This window comes from Antechinus flavipes, chromosome 4 (genome assembly GCF_016432865.1).
Source record: "Antechinus flavipes isolate AdamAnt ecotype Samford, QLD, Australia chromosome 4, AdamAnt_v2, whole genome shotgun sequence".
NCBI classification, from domain to species: domain Eukaryota; kingdom Metazoa; phylum Chordata; class Mammalia; order Dasyuromorphia; family Dasyuridae; genus Antechinus; species Antechinus flavipes.
The window spans coordinates 131,467,985-131,487,309 of record NC_067401.1 but is presented as its reverse complement, the minus strand read 5'-3'; the positions used below and the strand labels follow the sequence as shown (position 1 = coordinate 131,487,309).

The 19,325-nt window shown below is 44.3% G+C and overlaps 3 protein-coding genes across 9 annotated transcripts in view; 1 reads left to right on the top strand and 2 right to left on the bottom strand.

Moving 5' to 3' along the window:
- Window positions 1-8,708, bottom strand: part of DNAJC7 (DnaJ heat shock protein family (Hsp40) member C7) — a 30,819-nt gene extending 22,111 nt beyond the window's left edge. The window contains exon 1 of one of the 2 annotated variants that reach the window (XM_051994462.1): window positions 8,329-8,708. In XM_051994462.1, coding sequence (XP_051850422.1) covers window positions 8,329-8,639 — 311 coding nt within the window. In that variant the 5' untranslated portion in view covers window positions 8,640-8,708. Of the gene's footprint in view, window positions 1-4,432; window positions 4,583-8,328 lie in introns of those variants that run through there. The other variant, XM_051994463.1, reaches the window with a different exon arrangement.
- A 97-nt stretch (window positions 8,709-8,805) lies between these two features.
- NKIRAS2 (NFKB inhibitor interacting Ras like 2) lies at window positions 8,806-17,044 on the top strand. Of its 3 annotated transcripts, none has more exons than XM_051994473.1 (4): window positions 8,806-9,011; window positions 11,846-11,954; window positions 12,601-12,842; window positions 15,450-17,044. In XM_051994473.1, the coding sequence occupies exons 1-4, from the start codon at window positions 8,907-8,909 to the stop codon at window positions 15,687-15,689; spliced, it is 696 nt and encodes a 231-aa protein (XP_051850433.1). In that variant the 5' UTR covers window positions 8,806-8,906; the 3' UTR covers window positions 15,690-17,044. The 3 variants fall into 3 exon arrangements, with proteins under 3 accessions (XP_051850433.1, XP_051850434.1, XP_051850435.1); XM_051994474.1 differs by lacking the exon at window positions 8,806-9,011 and adding an exon at window positions 10,231-10,343; XM_051994475.1 differs by lacking the exon at window positions 8,806-9,011 and adding an exon at window positions 10,261-10,343 and having other exon boundaries at window positions 11,825-11,954.
- ZNF385C (zinc finger protein 385C) overlaps window positions 16,609-19,325 on the bottom strand; it is a 48,851-nt gene continuing 46,134 nt past the window's right edge. For all 4 annotated transcript variants that reach the window (XM_051994465.1, XM_051994464.1, XM_051994467.1 and 1 more), the window contains one exon: window positions 16,609-18,984. In XM_051994465.1, the coding sequence (XP_051850425.1) occupies window positions 18,757-18,984 (228 nt within the window). In that variant the 3' untranslated portion in view covers window positions 16,609-18,756. The remainder of the gene's footprint in view (window positions 18,985-19,325) is intronic.

Here is a 19,325-nt window from a genome sequence, read left to right as displayed (position 1 = left end):
AAAAATGACTATGGTGTTAAGACTAAAGACATTCATAGAACACATTTTTGTTTTTAAAAGAAACAATACCTCATTTTTCATTTCATATAATTTTGTAATTTCGTAGGATCATGAGATTCAGAACTAGATGAGATCTTTGAGATTATCTAGTCCAATTCTCTCCTTTTGCCTTGTAAAGGAGGCTAAGGCCCAGATGGGTTAAATGACTTGCCCCAAGTTCATTCAACTTCATTGAGGCAGTGACTATATGAAGAGGTATTCTATTATATACAAATTATTTATCCAGTGTAGATATCAGTTAACACACTATTCTATTTTATAATTAAAATATAGTAATTTATAGTTATACTGCTGAGTTTCTTCTCCCATTTTAGGAATCATTCACGTACTGTTAATAGTTAACATTTACACAAAGGATCTCAAGGCAATCATTTATTATCTTCAAATCTTAAAGGTCCAATATCTGCAGTAGGAACACATTTTGGTAGATACTTTGTGACTGCCACAATTTATCCCATGTTTGATGTGTGATCCTTTGTGAATGTGAAGAATGCTTACTCTTAGGAAACACATACATATGGAGTCCTATACCTTACTTTAGACTTTAGATGGAGTCTTCCTTCCACTAACTTATAGTTGCTGAAATCCTAAAATCAAAACTTCACTGATGTACAAACCTCTGGATCAAAAGTCCAGAGGATTATTTTCTCGGCAGTGGTTGATCATCTAAGTTGAATTAACTAATGATGAGAGCTCAGCTAGCCTCAAATTAGGATACATTAGTTTAGATTGATCATTTGGTTTTTTGCTATATATTTATGCATCTCACTATTTTTATGTTCCTTTCTTCCTGACTCCAAATATGAAGACTTAATGTTTACCATAGCCTGAACTAAAGGGATCTTCAGTTATACTTTGATTTCCAAGGCCTAGACAACCAGTTTTTACATCTTTCTTTCACATTCCTTTGTTTTGTTTTTTTTTTTTACAGCCATAAAATCAATCATTTAATTGAAGCTATATATATATAGAGAGTGTGTGTGTGTGTGTGTGTGTGTGTGTGTGTGTGTGTGTGTGTATGTGTGTGTATTTTAAAGGATGAGGCAGTACATTTGATAAAATTATAATTAGGGAAAGCTATTAAGCATTTCACATTCCTTTGTGAAGAGGCTTTGAACAGAAATAAGAGAGCAAATATTCCAATCCAATACTTACACTGCTATTCTGGCTTAGCCAACTATTGCCTTAGGATCCCTTGAGAAAACTTAGAAATTGAGGAGATGTCACTATCTGGTTAGAAATGAAGTTTATTGTGTATTTAAAGGGGAAATTGGAGAGCTACTCTTTGTACTGACATCTAATTAACTAACCTGAGAAATAGTCAATTGTAAAAGGAGCCCATCTACAGACCAAAAGCCAGAGGTAAACTACCTAGAAGGCCCCAGAAAGGCAACACCTTTGTTTTGGTCCTTAGAACTATAGCTAAAAAAAATAAAGAACTTCAGCTGTCAGTAAAGAATATCTGCACTAGAATATATCCTGGGGGCATAGTCAGCCATTGGCTTAATAATCACACATTCAGAGAGCAATTGCTATTAAATTTTGGTAAAGTAACCAGAAAAGTCTGAAGGTGGTTATTTTGTTATTTTGTTTCCCAACCCTCCCAAATCAGCATCAAATACTGAAATCAAAGTAAGGTTGATATTCTTAAGTTAATTTGTACATTTACAACCAATGTCAATTAAAAACATGAAAAAATCCTTACTTCACATTACAATATACCCTGTTACATCTACAAAATATTTCATTTTCTTTCAAAATACTTTTAGGTTAGAATATTTCAAAAAATTCCTTGTCATAGGGTCAACTAAACCTATCGATTACCATTTAAAGAGTTATCTGGCAATTTTAATGAGATCATTAATGCAGGATTCTTTATTTGGAAGGGTTCCTGACAGTGCTGAAGTGTTTCTCTGAAATCATATGAATAGTTAAAATTATACCCAACAGTCAAATTTTTATTTTACAAAGTATTGTCCACACAATAACTCCTATGAAGCAAGTACTATGACTAAAGACCTTTCCTTCTCTTAATTATATCCTATTTATCTTGCATTTAATAGCTTGTTTACACATATTTGCTTGTTTCTCTCACTGGATTGTGAGCTCCTTGAGATCAGGGACTAGATTTTTCATCTTATATCCCAAACACTTAGCTCAATGCTTGGAACATTGTAGGCATTTAATAAATGTTTACTACCATAATACTCATTTTAGAGATAAGAAACTAAGGCTCAAAGAGGGTCAGCACGCAGCACAAATTCACAAAGCTAATAAATAAAACAATCAGAATCCAAACTCATAGGTTACTAAAGAAATCTGTATTATTTATGCTTGTCCAGCTTAAGATTTATTCTATTCTGGTACCCTCAAAATAATAGGGCAAGAAAAAAAATAATAGGGCAATTTCAATTTCTTTTTTTGGAACCATGATATGTTGCCTTTTTCTTTTGAGTGTCTAGAAAAAAAGACAACATTCTCTTTATTCAAAGACATTGCTTTTAATAATATATTTAAAAATTCATTTCTTTGGATATCATTAGTAATTGTTCCAATTAGAAAAGATGTGGAAGCTTGAATGAGTTAATTGTGCATTTTATCACTGATATATCTCCCTCACTGCTACTTGAGAAGCTAAGGGGAAAAAAAAAAAAAAAAAGCTTGGCTGAAAAAGATTAGGTCTAAGTGGTGTTTTTTTTTGTCGAGAACATGGTGTTTTTAGTTTTTTTTCCCCTTACTTCAGGGAATATTAGAACAGTAGCAAGAAAGTGAGTAAATGCATTTTTCCTCCACTAGTGAATATCTTTTAAAAAGGATAGGATCAAATAAAGGAAAAACAATAATAACAATGAAGAAAATAATGGTAGCAGAGATGTTTTATATACTCCTAATTCTTATAAACAGCACTTCCAAACAGTTGTTATTTTATAACTTTTTGTTATGTTCCATTCCTAAAAATGTTCCTTTAAGTCATATTTACTCTTCTATTAACACAATTTTCACACCTTTGAAAATTTATGGGATCTTGGATGATATTAGAGTAAAAATTTCAATTCCATAACCCAAGTCTTCTATCCCTAAAAGCTCAGTAGAGAGGTTGCTGTTCTAGGTTCTACTCTAAGGCTTGTCAATGACTTATATCTTAGCATTATTAAGTCACCTCCCTGTCATAACTCTTTGGTCTTTCATGTCATATCAGTGACCCTGGAAGTGTTAACAGCCATTGGAGACTTTAAATGACTTAGGTTCTAATATCTGCCTATGAATATAAAAACTCCAGGATGGACAGAAGGTTAGGGAGATGGAGAAAGGAATGGGAAAGGAAAAGTATCCTATAGTCCTGACATTAGGCATTTACAAAAAAAGGGTATTTATGTTTGGAAGTAGGAAGTAGTCACTGGGCAAGAAGACCCTCTAACCTCTATAATTAATCAAGTGATTGTTAGTTTTCTCAGACAGCAGTCTCAATAGAACTCATAAAAGGAACCAAAGAAGAGGAGCTAGTGACAGATCATAATGGACAGCAGCACTCCCTACCGTTTGTGGGAAGGAAAACACTTACAGCAAGTTGCTCAAATTAATTAGCTCAGCTGATTAAATAAAAGCAAACTGGCTTCTTCCCCAGTCTCCAAAGAAGCCCTGCTGCTGTTTAAGCAGACAAGTATACTACAAAAATTCTGAGCACTCTAACATTTCTTAATTAGAATACATCCTGAGAGGTGAGGCAGACCACAGGCTCAAGAGGTAGTGAAGGAGAGGGTCTCTGGTCATTTTTGGTGAATTTCACAACTCTTCTAGCGCCAACCCGAAGGCAGAAACACTGCTTCAGAGTGATGTTTCCAAGAACCACAGGCCCCCCCCAATGGGTCAGAGAGACTGACTGGCATTTCAAAGGCCATATCCATGCCTCACTCTCACCCAGAATCAGGATAAGCTCAATGTTTTCTGAGAAAAAGACATGACAAACAGCAGAAACAGAACCTGCCAGGGCTGATGACTGCCAGAGCAGGCCCACTGACCCAAGAGTTTGAGTTGGTCTTCTCTGTTTCTCATGTTTAATCACAGATCTAACCCTATGTTCTCTCTTAGGACTAGGAGGGACAGTTAACCTCTGACAGTTTGATAAAACTGCCAATTATAAGAGCAATCAGATGGCAATAAGCTTCAACTCCCAGAATTCTATTAGGTAAAGTCATCCAGACACCCCATTATGATGTGATGAATTAGAAAAAAAAAAAAAAAAAAAAACATTTTGACCTACTTAGGGTATAAAAGATATCCAAAAAATGACAAGACCAGTGGAAAAACTACATGGGTCAATAGTCTCTGAACTTGCCTCTTTTGTTTAGACTCTTATAATTTAAAAGAATACCTGGAATGACCTCTAAGTAACTTCCACATCATTCAGCACTGGAGAAGGGGGCCAAACATTAGGAGGACAAAGGAGAAATATGCTCTCAGGGGTACCCTGCACCAAGCAACAGGGCCACTGGGCAGCTGACCATTATTCTCCAAACCAAAGTCCAGGAACAGGAAAACCAGCTGGCTCCCCAAGTGCCCAGTACTCAGATCTACTTTTAAAAAAACGGTCCCTTCTATGAATAAACTGGTTTCTGATTGGTCAGAACACACAATAGGGTTGGGCTTTAAGCCAATCGGAGTGCTGGTGGTTGGAATGAATCTGAGCAACTGCCAGTCAACTGGCCCAACATTCATTAAAAATTACTTGATTTATCCTATATAAGGGTCAAAGACTGATATGATGTAGAAAGGGAAAAGGGGGAAGACTTTCAATTTGTGTTCTTTTTTTTTTTTTTTTTAAATTCTAATCCTTTTCAGCAATTCTGGAACTTTAAAGTAGGTATGTTCGAGTAATTTGTTGCTATTAAGGGTTCAGGACTCCTAGCTCATCCCTTCCTACAAATCTCACTGATGATCCTTTTAGCTTTTATTCATTTCTCTTTAGTCCCCAACTCACCACAGGAACAAATATAAGTGAAATCTGGTAATACTCTTTAAGAAATATATATTCTTGGAGGTATGTGTGTATCTGTCAACATCCTATCTAAAGCAGGCATGAGAAACTGAATTTCAGTTACTCCACAGCAATATATTGAATAGCAGTATATTTTTACATATGGATGTGCATATACACATACACATGTAGATACACACTAGATTGCTCCTGTTCAATGTACTGCAATGGAATGAATCAAAGCCTATATTTGAGGCAAGTAAATGATTTATTTGCTCCAAGTCAATGGTGGCGGTCCTTCCTTCTTGAAAAGGATCATGACACATCTGGGAGGTGATGCCATGAATGCAAGTGAACTGGACTGAAATGAGGGAGAACTGGGCAAAGTTACCAGCCTTACTTTCTCCTCCAGAGCCATCTAGGTCCAGCAGAAAGACAGGTTAAGAGGACTGGAGCAGGCCCTGGACACAGGGGAAAATCCTTGGTGTTTTTAAGCTAAGGTCTTTAACAGGTCGAAGTTTGTTTGAGGATATGTCCAACTGAGGTTGTGTTCATTATGTGAATGGACACTAGGTAAGAACTGAATCAAAGAATAGCTTCTTTTACCTATCTGGGAGGAGACCTTCAAGATTTCTGACAAAAACAGAAAGCGCTATTTACATTCGATCTGAATCAATCAGAGCCCAAACAACCACCACCTGGGGTTTGCCTGGGACCTACAGATAGCCAATCAATGACAGCCAGTGATTTGGGTTTAAGGAATTGTCCTTAAGATAGAAATCTACCCAGTAAACTCCAAGATATCCTGGGAGGTTTCAGCAATCAGGAAAAAAAAATTTACATTCTTTTGGGCAGAGCACTGGCAGGTAAGGATATGATACCTTATGTACAAAGAAAGAGCTTTGTTGCCCAATTTCTGGTTCAATTGGGTTCCCAATGGGGCAGCTCTACTCACAGAGGTTGTTGTTTAGTCCTTTGTTCTCGAAGAGATTTAGTGAACCAAATCCAGGTATCCTGATTCTTAAGTATATATCCCTCCTCATTTCTCCCTGGCTTAGGATCACAGACAGCATCATAGATTTGAAACTGGAAGAGACTCTAGAGGTCCTGTAGATACAACTCCATTATTCTACAGTTAAAGAAGCGGTTTGAATGAGCACTTGCTTTCAGATGTGTACAATCCTCTAATAAGGAAAATCAGGAACAACTCAAAGCCCAAACTTATCCCTATAATACCTCATATAGAAGCCAATCTGCTTGTACAGCCCTGGAGTCCTTAAACAATAGCTTTGCTGCTTTAACAGAGAAACCTTAGAGTAGAATGGATGTTATCATTGGTAGTCCATTCAGTCATGAAGACAATACTTGGATTTTATGGGAAAATATGAATCAAGGAATATGAGCCACTGGAATTTTAAGCTACATATCAGTTCTTTGATTCCTATGAAGCTTTTCTAGGGGCAAGAGTAATCAAGAGTCTCTGCATAGAATCTAGGTCCATTTTGTTATCAGGTATTGGACTTTAAGACTAAAAGAGCTTTCATTTCAGCTTCAAAAAAAACCCCAAAACCCACTGCCAAAGGGACAGAGCACAAAATAAGTACTTTCATTTTCCCATGGAGCCATTCAGCTGAGAAAATGAAACCTATTGCCTGTTTTAAACATGACAACTACTGCCGCCTAGATACCAGAGAGATCTAGAAAACTCTTACTTTGCCCCCTGCTGGGACAATGACAGTTCAGCAACAGCAGTGACAGGTGGTGATGATGAAAAAGATAATATTTTCCTCGAGCCTAAAGAGTGCCTGGCCCCAATGGACATGGATGTACAAAGAGCTTCATAAAATTAGCTCAAATGACCTGTTTCCTACTTCGTTCCCAGGTGAACTGATACTGGACCTAGAACTGTTCAGTTAAGAGCTTGGCTGGCCAAGTCATGGAGAAAAAGAGAATTTCTAAGGGCCCTAAGTGGGAGATATGGGAGAATGGGTGACTGGGGGGAGATGGAAAGGGAGAGCCAATTTGTGCGGTTACAAAGACAACCCAAGCTTTTGAATTCTTCATCCCCGTCTCATTTTCAGCACAAAATCTCCAAACTTAAAGCTTATGCACTAGGTGACTAGGTGAGAGTTTTAACCAAGGAAGATAGGGCTGTTCTATAGTTAAATTAAACCGGTCTAATGCTAGAAGGCAGGCCTATGACTTCCCAATTTGCAATTTCCTAATAGAAGAACAGATCCCTTTTGTTCTAACCTCAACTAATTAAAGACAAACGTTTACATCAACACCCACAATCCCGAGTGGATCCCTTTCAACCACAGTGTCTGACCCAGAGTAAACTGCTAGATGCTTCTGCTTTCCCATCAACTCAAAATCTGAGGGTGCGAACTCTGGCAATGCTCCCTTTGAGCTGAGGGAGAATTTAGGAAGGGGCATATATTAAAAAGTGACCACCCTGAGGGTGTGCTTATGGCTGATGGCTGGAGCACAGCCAGTATCACCTGAGTCCCATAACCCTATCCATACCTCCAAAATGGGGCTATGGCTAAGAATCATATAAAGGGAAAGGCAGTTAAAACGAACAGCATAAAATAATAGGGAAAGAATCCAGGCCTTTTCAGGAAAACCTCTCACTGCATGCAGAGGCCTGGGCCGGTGTTCCTCGGCCATCTCAGCTACCTGACCCACAGAATCCCAAGTAGGCTGACTTCTGGGCTCCCTCCCGCAGGGCTCCCCGGGACACTTGTGGAGGAACCGGCAAAAAGGAAAAGGACCCTCTCCTCAGCAATTTCCAAGCCTATGGGGATGGGGGATGGAGATGGTGTAACCCAGCTCCGAGCTGGCCAGGAAGAGCAGGGACGCCAAGCTGGTGACGGGCTGGGCAACGGGAGGGGATCCTCCACCAACCCCGCTCCTCTGTCGGAGGAGGACGCTAAGACCCAGAGAAACCAAGGGGCTCGTCCAAGGTCACACTGCAATAGCGGCGGGGCCCGACTGTGATTGCGGGTCCAGGGGCTCTAAGTTTCACCTCCCCCGTACCCTTTCTAACAACTCTGGCAGGGGGTCAGGCCCGAGGGGGGTCTTGGTTGGGGGGGACTGCCGGGAGAGGGGAGTCATAGCGGCTGCGATCATTACTTCCGCGCTCCCCTTCCCGGTCCCGGGGGGCTCCAGCCCGGCACGGGGACAGGGCCCAGTCAGGTTGGGGGGGGGGGCGGAAAGGTGGCGGTCTCCCCACCCCAGTAGCCAGGGCCCACTCCCGCCCTCTCCCCGGGCTTCACCGGCGCCTCAGTTACCTTCGGGTTTCCTCGTCATCCGGCAGTTCAGGGTCGGGATCGGCAGCCGCCGCCGCCGCCATTACCACATCGCACTCCGCGGCCGCCGCCATCTTACCGCCAGGACTAGGGAGCCGGGTGGGGGGCGGGGGGTAAAGAGCACTTCCGGGCTCAGGAGCAACGAGCGGCGCCGTCGCGGCGGCCGAGGCGCGCCCAGAGGGACTATCTCGGGCACGCCGCCCGGTGGGAGGCCGCGCTGGCTGCCATAGCGGCGCCGGGCCCCTTCTGGGTGCAGGGATCACAGTGCGGGCCCAGAGGCGGCCCCGGCTCATCGGGGGTGCCAGCTTGGAAGAGTGTGCGGGGGCACGGAGGGGGACTCCGTGCCTGTAGCCGGCGCGGCCGCGCGCTGGCCCTGGAGACCCGGCTTGGTCTCAGGGTTCCGAGGGCCCTGTCGTCATGGCAACCTCCTCGCGTTCTTCTCACTCGGCTCAGTGCGGGAGAAAAGGAGAACTGAAGCGGCTTCGGGAGTCCGGCGGACGGACGGACGGACGGCCGGCGTACTGGGAGAGGGAGGCCCTCGGAGTCCTGCCTAGCCAAGCATGGGGAACGCGGTCCGCGCCTTTCATCCCCGCCGCGAGATCCCCAAGCGCGGCGGGGGCCTCTCCTTCATGATGCTCCGAGCTGTTTTATGGGCAGTCTTTCATGTGGGTCGCCTGGGAGTGCCATCTCAGCACTAACCCGCGGGTGCCACCTTTGGTTTATGGGGGACCTGCCGGGATGAGGGAGCTAGCCCATGTCCCCTCGTCCCTATCCCACCATAAACTCCTATCCCCGAAGCTGCTCTCACCCAACCTACACCACCCTGACATCGGAAAGTCATGACCGAGGTCAGGATTTAAAGTAACAAAAAGGCCCCTCCTTCCTCGCAGGCATGCAAATCCATGTGCCCAACTGATGTTGCCCCTGTCCCATAACCTCTTTAGGTTGAGAGCAGGGGATGCATAAACTATAGGCTCCATGTTGGCAAGGACTCTGCTTTGTTTTCCTTTCCCTAGGTCCCCAGTGCTTGGCACATAGTAGGCCTTTAATAAATGCTAGTTGACAGATCAAAAAGGAGGTGGTTCCACATCCAGTCGAATTAATGAGTTCAGTGTTCAATGAAATGAACCACATTATGGGTCAAAAGAGTTTTGGAAAAACCAGGGTTGAATCCTTTCAGGGGCTAAATCCTGTGACCTTTGTATCTTCTTTGGCAAAAGGATGGACTTGGCATAGGTGATCTCTCCATCCAATGTCCCTTTCAGCTCTAAAATCTAGAATTGTCATTTAAGTCAATGAAGTTGTCACCACCTACAGGAAGCTGATTCCCCACACCTTTCCAATTACTAGTACTTTCTATCCTGGATTTACTTTGTATAAATGTGTACATATTGTTTTCCTTTCCTCAACAAACTGCATGCTTCTCCTGGGCAGTGATTTTGGTTTTTTTTCTTTACAATTCCTTGAGGGAGAGATATTTAATAGTCATCTACTATTATAGTGTTTAATTAATGCTTTGTTGAATTGATAAGTGAATCCTGTGGATTTGTATAGTGCTGCAAACAAATTAAGGGAAATTAGTTCATGCACCCTCTACCCCATATCCTTGATCTTGAGATTGCCAGGACCTCCAGAATGGTACTGGTCTGGACTCCCATTCTTTTGGCCTTAAGAGTCCCAGAAAGCTGTAACCTTCCTTTTCTTTTCCAATTAAGAAAATAAATCCTCAGCATCAGCTCTAGTGGGTAAAGATCTGTGGCCTCCTTAATCCCAGTTTGGTCCCATGATTTCCACCTCATTCAGGGCCCCATGGCTCTAGAGGGAGCTATGTTGCCTCTTCAGCATTGCTTTGCTTGCCCGGGCTCCTCTTGCTGCTCACCGGATGCAGGAGGGCGGGGATGACTTCAAGGTCCAGGAAGGAAGTGGGAAGTTGTCTCTGTCAGCATCAGCTGCTCCTACGATTAGAGATTTTTTACCCCAGGAGAGACCCCCAGTAGGTAGGTGGCCTCTGTTCTCAGCTTGCTCCAGGGTACGCTGGACATCCCAGGTGGAGGGATGAGTGCAGCATCCCAGCACCACCGATAACAGCAGCTATCACTCCTCCTCCCACCCTCTGCCCCAGCTGGACAGTCTTGAGAGTCACAGAGCAGGATATGGGCTCTTCTTGGGCAGTTGGTGACTGGGGCCTGCTGCACCTCAGCACCAGGAACATACTGCCCAAATAAACTCAAGATTCTGCCCCCTAAAAGCTCTAATGTGTCCTCTTCCCCTTCAAGCTTCTTGCCCAGCTTTTCCTCTTGGGGGGAGGTCTCTCTGGTTCCAATAAGGGGTCATAGATTTAGATCTGGGAAGAACCATAGATTACAGTAGTTCTCAAAGTGTGGCCCAAGGAATCCTTGGGCTCTCTAAAACCCTTTGAGAGGATCTACAAAATTAGTTTTTATTTCAAATATAGCAAATATCCATAAATATACTCCACATAAAGAAAAACTCTTTGGAAAAAGGCTCAATTTTTAATAGTATAAAAGGCTAAGAGCAAAAGTTTAGACGTCCTTATTTGAAAGTGAAGAACCTGAAAATGAGGAGGTTATGTTCTTTGTCCCAGGTTCCAGGACTCTCTCTTAAGGAATTCTTACTCCATGTGTAAGGATCTTGCCTTTTCCAGGGTTCCTTCTGTGGGATCTTTTTGGACCTAAGGCTCCCTTCTGGGGGGGGCATCTGCCTCTGTCCCCCCCTCCAAGGCTTCCTCTCTAGGTTGAGAATCTTGGGGGAGAAGGGGAATAGGATTAGTTTTTTTTGGATCTGAAGCTATCTCTGAGGGTCTCTTGGTCCCAATTCACTGTTTAAGTGCCTATGTCTGGTGTTTCTGTATTGTCCCCTATTATGTCTGAGAGCCTCTCCTTGGAGGTATATCTGAGTTTAACCCTTCTTGTTATATTCTCAGCAACAAAATGACTCATACCACCATGAGCCTCCTCCCTGCAATCATCCAACATACATATTCAAAGCCCCTTCAATCCTGACTCTATTGTGAGGGCTTTGGCTTCTTTAATCTTAACTCACCTCTTTCAATGGTCTTGCTTTACATTGCTGGTTTGACAGGATTTGGCGAACAAGGTGGAGTAGTTCTGACAGAAAGCATTCCTTTCTTGGGCTAAACACTAACCTCTGCCAGTTAGTCTGGCTTAGCCAGACAATTGAGTTTGAGATCATTTTTTTTTTTTACATTAAAAGAAAGATGAAGGTTGAGATGAAGAGTTATTGTGGCCTTAGCAGATGGTCCCCACTACATCCCAGTAGCCAGAGAGAGCCCCTCCCCTCTCCTTCCCAGCTACAAATTCATCATCCCATTTGTTTTGAAGAGACCTAATCCCCAGTGATTGTGTCAAATTCAGAACTTGTGTTCTCAAGACATCCCCTTCTGATCTGACCTTTCCCTGTTATATCTCCTCCATCTCTTCCCTGTTCTTCATCTCAGTGTAGCCTGTCTCCTCTCCAGGGTAAAGGTCTGTCCATGGGGAAGAGCTGCAAAGTGGTTGTGTGTGGCCAGGCTTCGGTGGGAAAGACCTCGATCCTAGAACAGCTACTGTATGGTAACCATGTAGTAGGTGAGTGCTGGGATTTGGGAAGGAGGAATTAGATCTCTGCTCCTACACACACACACACACATACATACACAGAGTCCAAGGGCCACCATGTAGGTGACCACATCCAGGACTGGAGAGAGCCCTCACAATAGAGTCAGGAAGAAAGCTCAGGGTCCAAGAAATGATACAAAAACAAAAGCTTTAATTAGGATATTTGCACATTGCTAATTGATGTTTCAAGGAATCATGGCATGTCAGAAGCGACATGAGAGCTGCACCTCCAGCAGGAAGTCCTGGTTCAGCTTTATTTCTGACACATACTGACTGTGGGGACTGCTGTAGGTGACACTCTAAGACTCTGAAGTTACAGAGAAGGTACTTTGGACTTAAATTGGTAGAGGGAGTTTCCTCACCTGAGAACTTCCTATTCCAATGAAATCACAATGAAATCCAGGTCCTATCACTAATTAAATGTTAGAGTGCACTAAAATGATTTTAGTGATCCCTTGATCCTAACCCCACATTCAGCAACCCCCACTTTTTCACCTTTTCTCACACTTAAATACCCCCAGACCTTGACTGGACTCTCAGGAAATAACCACTTTTACTCACTCCTATTGATCATCCTCTCCTCAAAACCAACAAAAACCAACTTGTTCCCTTCCAGGTTCTGAGATGATTGAAACCCAGGAAGACATCTATGTGGGTTCAATCGAGACTGACCGAGGTGTGCGGGAGCAGGTGAGGTTCTATGACACACGAGGCCTTCGAGACGGGGCAGAACTTCCCAGGCACTGTTTCTCCTGTACAGACGGCTATGTCCTCGTCTACAGCACTAATAGCCGAGAGTCCTTCCAGAGAGTGGAACTGCTCAAGAAGGAGATTGACAAATCAAAGGACAAGAAGGAGGTATGAATCACCGCATTATACACAACTCAGCCCCAATTCTTTCTTTCAAATTTCCTTATTAATGATGACAGTTTTAAAAGTACTCATCATGTATGAAGACTGGGGAAGATTGGGAGGATAGGGGAGGGACTTTGGAAGGGATATGTGGATTGGGATTGGGAAGGTGGGGAAGAAGAAAACAGGGATAGGGTAAGAAAGGCTGAGAAGGAGAAGAGTAAAAATAAGATGGAGGGAAATTCACAAATAATAATTATAACTTTCAAAGTAAATCGGGTGTTTATAGCAGCTCTTTGTGGTAGCAAAGAACTAGACATTGCAAGGAGCCCCATCAATTGGGGAATGCCTGGATAAGTTGTTGTATATGGTTGTGATGGAATACTACTGTGCAATGAGAAATGATGAGTTCATTGATTTTAGAAAGCATGCAAGGACTTGCATGAAATAGTGAAGAACAAAATAGGAAGAATGAGAAAACAGTATAATAGCAACGATATTAAGAATGATTTTAAGTGACTAGGTCATTTTGACTATTATAAATACATAAATTAAAAATGGACACATGAAGAAAGATGAGTTATCTACATCCAGAGAAAGAACTAATAAGTAGATGTGTGTATAGAATAATTTCACATATATGTTCCTATTTATGTCTAATGGTAGCCATCTGTAGAGTGGAGCAGGGTGAGGGGAGGGAAGAGAAAAATCAAAAAAATTTACATGACAACTATGTTATATTTAAAAGGAATAGCAAATTATACATGATAGATTTGCAGTTTCATGTGCAATCTTTTTTTTTTTAATCATGCTATGTTATGGAAATGCTTTATTCCATAAATTTAAAATAAAATTAAAAACAAAAAGGAGCTATGGCAGGGCAGAGTTGCTATGAAGACCTTAGGGGTTAGTGGAGGAGGTATGTGTTCCAAGGAGGCCACCACTATTTCATTTGGGCCTGCCAGATCTCCGATTTCTGAGCCCTCACAGAGGATTGCAGAGGTACCTAGGGGGCAGGACTCCTTTAGGTCTCCTGGGAGTAAGAGGACAGTGAGTAGAAGCTGGAATTGAGAGCTTTAGGACCCTTTGCTGTCATTCAGTCATGTTTGATTCTTGGTGACCCCACTTGGGATTTTCTTGCCAAAGATATTGGAGGGGTTTGTCATTTCCTTCTCTACTTATTTTATAGATGAGGAAACCGAGGCAAACAGGGTTAAGTGACTTGCCCAGGGTCATCTAGCTAATAAGTGGCTGACATCACATTTGAACTCAGGTCTTCGTGACTTCAAGCCAGCACTCTATCTACTACTGTCATTAGGGACCTTACTAATTACAGTAACCAGCAGAGAGAACAAGAGTTGTGTATAAGGAAGGGACCAGGTAGGAGAGGAAGTTAAGGTCAGTCAGAAGGTACCATAAACAACTGGTTAGAACCATTTCTGATGCCCAGACAGTAGAGCATGTTTTATAGAGCATGGCATAAGATTGTTTGAGGCTGGATCAAATTTTAGAATAGAGATAGAGAGAAAAAAAGAAAACTATCCCAAATTCATCACCCAGACTTTAAAAAGAAATAGATTTTTATTGCTCTTTTGTTTGTAGATCTCCTAGATTTTTCCTTGCATTCCTCTCCTTCCCCTTTCCCCCTTCCCCGAGAATTATTTATATCAAAAAAGAAAGAAAAAGAGAGAGGAAAAAAAAATCAAACTGAGGACCATAAAGAATCTGATGTTATACATAGTTAGTATTCCATACCTGTGGACCTTTACTTCTGCAAAGGAGTTAAGAGAGCTGTATCTTTTCCTTTCTGTTCTTTGTTGCCAAGCTGTTTCTTTCTAATTTTGTAACATTTTTCTTGATCTTGCCATTTACATTGTTATAGTCACTGTGTATGTTGCTTTTTTGGCTCTGCTTACTTCCCTTTGCATGATTTCATATAAGTCTTTCTAGGCTTCTCTGTATTCATTATGGTTGTCATTTCTTTAGAAGGATTTTTTAGACTTTTTCTACTCCCCCTTTTGCATAAGAAATTTTTAGATGACCCCAAATATATAGGTATGTAAAACAGATATACAAATCAAACATTTACTCATAAAAAAATATTATTTCGTGACTCCTACATTCAGTTATAAGACCCCATGTAGAGTGAACCACTGTCTTAAAAACTGGGTCTTATGGCACAGTAATTTCATGTGTCACAGTTTGTTTGGCTATTCCCCAATAGATGGCCATTGACCCCAATAGATGAGCATTGACTTTGTTTTCAGTCATTTGTTCCTCCCACACACAAAAAAAGATTTTGATTAGAGTAGACTACAAATGCAGGGTGAGAAGTTTCATTGAAACATCTGCTCATTATAAGATGCTTTAAGTAGCAAAAATAACTAATATTTGTATAGTCAGGTAGATTGCTTTTAAAGTTTACAGAAGATTTTATGTATATTATCTCAGTTTCTAAAATAAAAATATGAGGTGGAGAGAGGGTAAGTGACTTACATATAACAACTATTAAACATCTGTATCAGGATTGGAACCCGGGGCTTCCTGCCTCCCAGTGCTATGTCCTACTAAGGCACAGTCTTCACTCTGCCCCTCTCCGTAATCCTTTCCCAGGTCACCATCGTCGTCCTTGGCAACAAATGTGACCTTCAAGAGCAGCGTCGGGTGGACCCCGATGTGGCCCAGCACTGGGCCAAGGTGGAGAAGGTGAAACTGTGGGAAGTCTCGGTGGCCGACCGCCGCTCGCTCCTGGAGCCCTTCGTCTACTTGGCCAGCAAGATGACTCAGCCCCAGAGCAAGTCGGCCTTCCCCCTCAGCCGCAAAAACAAGGGCAGCGGCTCCTTGGACGGCTGAGGCTCTGCTCTTCGCACCGCCCCCTCCCTCAGGCCCCCCCATCCCAACCCTGCCTCCCCCAGGCCCTGGGGGGAACCGAGTCAGGTGGGCCCGGCAGGAGGCCTCATCTCTCTCCGCGGCTTCTCCCCTTCCAAATAGCGCCAGCTGTCCCACGCCCCCACTCTCCGAACCCCCCAGCCTGACTGAGAGCGGGCAGGTCAGGGCGCAGCTGTGGCTTGTGGCCCCCGAAAGAGACCCCCAGGAACTCCATCCGCGTCATGGCCCTGGCAAAGAGAGCCCAGCAGGAGAGCCTGGCACGGAGGGAAGGGGAGATACCTCGGGAGGCACCCCTGGTTCCCTCCTCCATGGGAGCCGCGCGTCCCGCCGAGTCCGGTGCTCCCCTCCGGGCTCTTCTGAACTTTCCTGCCCCACGGGGCCACAGTGTGGAGGAAGGACCCTGGCGGTGGGAGCAGGGTCCGGCCTCCACTCCTGGCGAAGCGGTCTGGGACAAAGGGCGGTCCCTTTCTGGTCCTCAGCTGCCTCCCCATTAAGGCGAAACGGCTTCCGAACTCCTTCCATTCGGCGCCTCGCCCCTCCAGGCCTCTGCTTGTTAGTACCTATGAAAGCGCTCCCTTTGACTTCAGCCACCAGGGGGCAGCAACACACAGCCCGCGCCAGCTGCTTAGCGCCCTTGCAGGGAGAGCTCATCCTGAGAACCAGCCTGCTGCAGACAGGGACCCTCCTCCTACCCAGGGGATAGAGTTATGGCTCCTGCAAGCCCACCGCGTTCCCACTCTGGGTGGTTGGGATTTTTCTTAATATTTAATTTTTAACCTGTACTGCATTTATAACTACCCCTACCTCCCATAATGAAGAATATACATGATCTATGCTATATAACTATCCCACCTCCCATAATATACATGACCTATACTGTATCAACTATCCCTACCTCCCGTAATGAATATACATGACATAAACTGTATAACTATCCTACCTCCCATAATATACATGACTTATACCTATAATTGTCCCTACCGCCCATAATGAAGCATATACATGACCTATATTGTATGTATAATTACCTCACCTCCCATAACGAAGCATATACATAATGACCTATATTGTATTTTTAACTGTCCCTACCTCCCATAATAAATACATGGTTCTGTATAACTGTCCCGACCTCCCATAATAAATACATGGTTCTGTATAACTGTCCCGACCTCCCATAATAAATACATGGTTCTGTATAACTGTCCCGACCTCCCATAATAAATACATGGTTCTGTATAACTGTCCCGACCTCCCATAATAAATACATGGTTCTGTATAACTGTCCCGACCTCCCATAATAAATACATGGTTCTGTATAACTGTCCCGACCTCCCAAAGTGAAGCACACATACATGACCTATATTGTATGTATAACTATCCTGTCTCCCATAATGAAGCGCATGCACAGAACCTCGGATCTCCCAGGGCTAGTGGGACAAAGCAGGCCCATGGAAGCCTCTCGGTGACTGATCATCCACTTGGGATGTGCTTGTGAACATTCTATGATGTATTGTGCCCTCCTGCCCACATCAGGCACCCCCTTCCCAACATGCTGTTTATCAGATGAAAAAATCACCTTGGGGTACTTTGAAAGCCTCCTTACCCATGCCCACAGCACATATATCATCTTCCCCAGCACAGAAAGGCAGCACAGGGAACATCGTGGGGCAAAGGTAACACAAAGACACCACTGAACTCCAGACTCTTTTATTGACGAGTTGGACATGATAAAGCCACAATAGCTTGTTATAAAAAAAAATCCCCCCTCCCCTTTTTTCTCTCCCACTGGAAACATCTGAAGAAAAAAAAACAGGCAGAGGATACTGGCCAAGTCCTAGGAGGTAGGGCAGGGGAGACCTTGAAAACACCGTTAGAAATTTGGGGTCAGGCTGGGTCCCACTACAGTTTTATTGCCTAGGTAGATTTAGAGGGTCTGTGGTCTGGGCTGTGAAGAAGGAATGGCTTTTCTGAAGGAGAGAGACTAAAGTGCACGGGAATAGAGGGGGTGGGGAAGTGGGGAACAAGGGGACAAAGCCTGTTAGTTCCATAAGATTTAAAAGGAGGCACAAAGTGCTGAGAAGGTGCAGACGTTGGCCAGGCATTCATCCTGGAAGAGAGCAGAGGGGGGATCTGACAAAGGGCTGAGTCTAGGACAGGAAGAGGCTTTCATAGCCAAGCCAAAGAATAGGACTACCGTTCTCACCTGAAGCAGCTCCTCGCTCACCCCATCAGGAGAGATCCTTCAGAGAAGAAAGGAGACTCCTCCCTTCTCTACCTCAGCACTGCCCAGACTTGGAAATGTTCCTCCCTTTTCTCCCCATTATGGTTCTCTCCCCCCAAGTCCACATTCTCCCCAAGGGGAATACTGCCCCAACCCCATCTCCTTCCTGTGGTCCTCCAAAGAATTACATGAATAGGGTAGAGAGGTGCTTTTGGTGGAAGACAGCCCCCAAATATGGAAGATAAGGTCATAAACTTGCCCCTTGCCCTTGAGCCACAGAGAAACATACTTTGCAAAGCAAAAGATGCTAAAAATCAAGGGGTTGGGAGCCTGCCAGTCACGAGGCAGGGCCTGGGGTAGGGGGATAACCAGATTTGCCTCCCTCCAGCTTCCCTTGAAAAGTGAGAACACCATGGAGCTGGCTTTGGAGATTTTGCATAGATTGTTTGGAACCCGTTAGCTCCTGGAGCTGGGGAGACCTGGGCTGTTGGTTACAGGGCCATCTGAACTGCAGGCTCCAGGGACGGCACCAGATAAGTTAGGGAATGGATGATTGAAGGAGACGATTCCAAAGCCCCACAGTGGCAGGGATTAGCTACCTTGTATGAACTGGAAGTACTAAGCACACAGATTTAGAGTTGGAAGAGACCTTAGGGGCCATCTCATCCAATTCTTGTGAAGAGGGAGAAGATGCTGACTCTAAAAGTGGGTTCCTCTTCCCCCCATCAGACCCCCGGTTGTAGAGACATTGCTCCATGGCTAGGGAGAGCTGGAAAGGAGACGGGAAGCAGGACTGCCGGGGAGTCAGGATCAGTATGGCGCAAAGACAATGGGCCCGGTGGCAGGGCGCACAGCGGCTGCTGGTGACCGGAACAGGGCAGGCCCCAGCATGGGGGCCGGGAAGAGAGTGGTGGCCGCTGGGGCTGGCCGGAGAGCCAAGGGCCCCGGGAGGGTGCACACCGCAGCAGTCGGGAGGGGGCTGGGCAGGAATCGGGCCGCCAGTGTCTTGGTGAGTTGCTTCTGCAGAGCCAGCTTAGACTACAGAAAAAGACACCGTTTATGACTGCAAGAAACTGCCCACTACCACCTGTCCCCTATCCTTCCTCCCCAGACTGGGCTACATGAAAACATGCTTCCCAATCTCATTTCCCCCTCCTTCCTCCTGCCCCCTCTCTCCCAGAAGCACACGGACCAAACTCTTCTCCATCACCTGTCTTCCTGTCTGGGGGTGGGGATGGGAAACCCTAGGAATTAAAAAGGCTGAGAAAGGGAAGATGAGTGGCTGGAGATTGTTTCCAGGGGACCCTCGCCCAAACATACGCCCACCCCTCCCTTGCATGCCCTCATAACTGGTATTCCATCCCACCTGCTGAAAATTC

Coding starts and splice junctions, on each gene's coding strand:
- NKIRAS2 (XM_051994473.1), top strand. CDS start 8,907: ATGGGGAACGCGGTCCGCGCCTTTCATCCCCGCCGCGAGATCCCCAAG. Junction 9,012..11,845: donor TTTTATGGGCAGTCTTTCAT/GTGGGTCGCCTG, acceptor TCTCCTCTCCAG/GGTAAAGGTCTGTCCATGGG. Junction 11,955..12,600: donor GTATGGTAACCATGTAGTAG/GTGAGTGCTGGG, acceptor GTTCCCTTCCAG/GTTCTGAGATGATTGAAACC.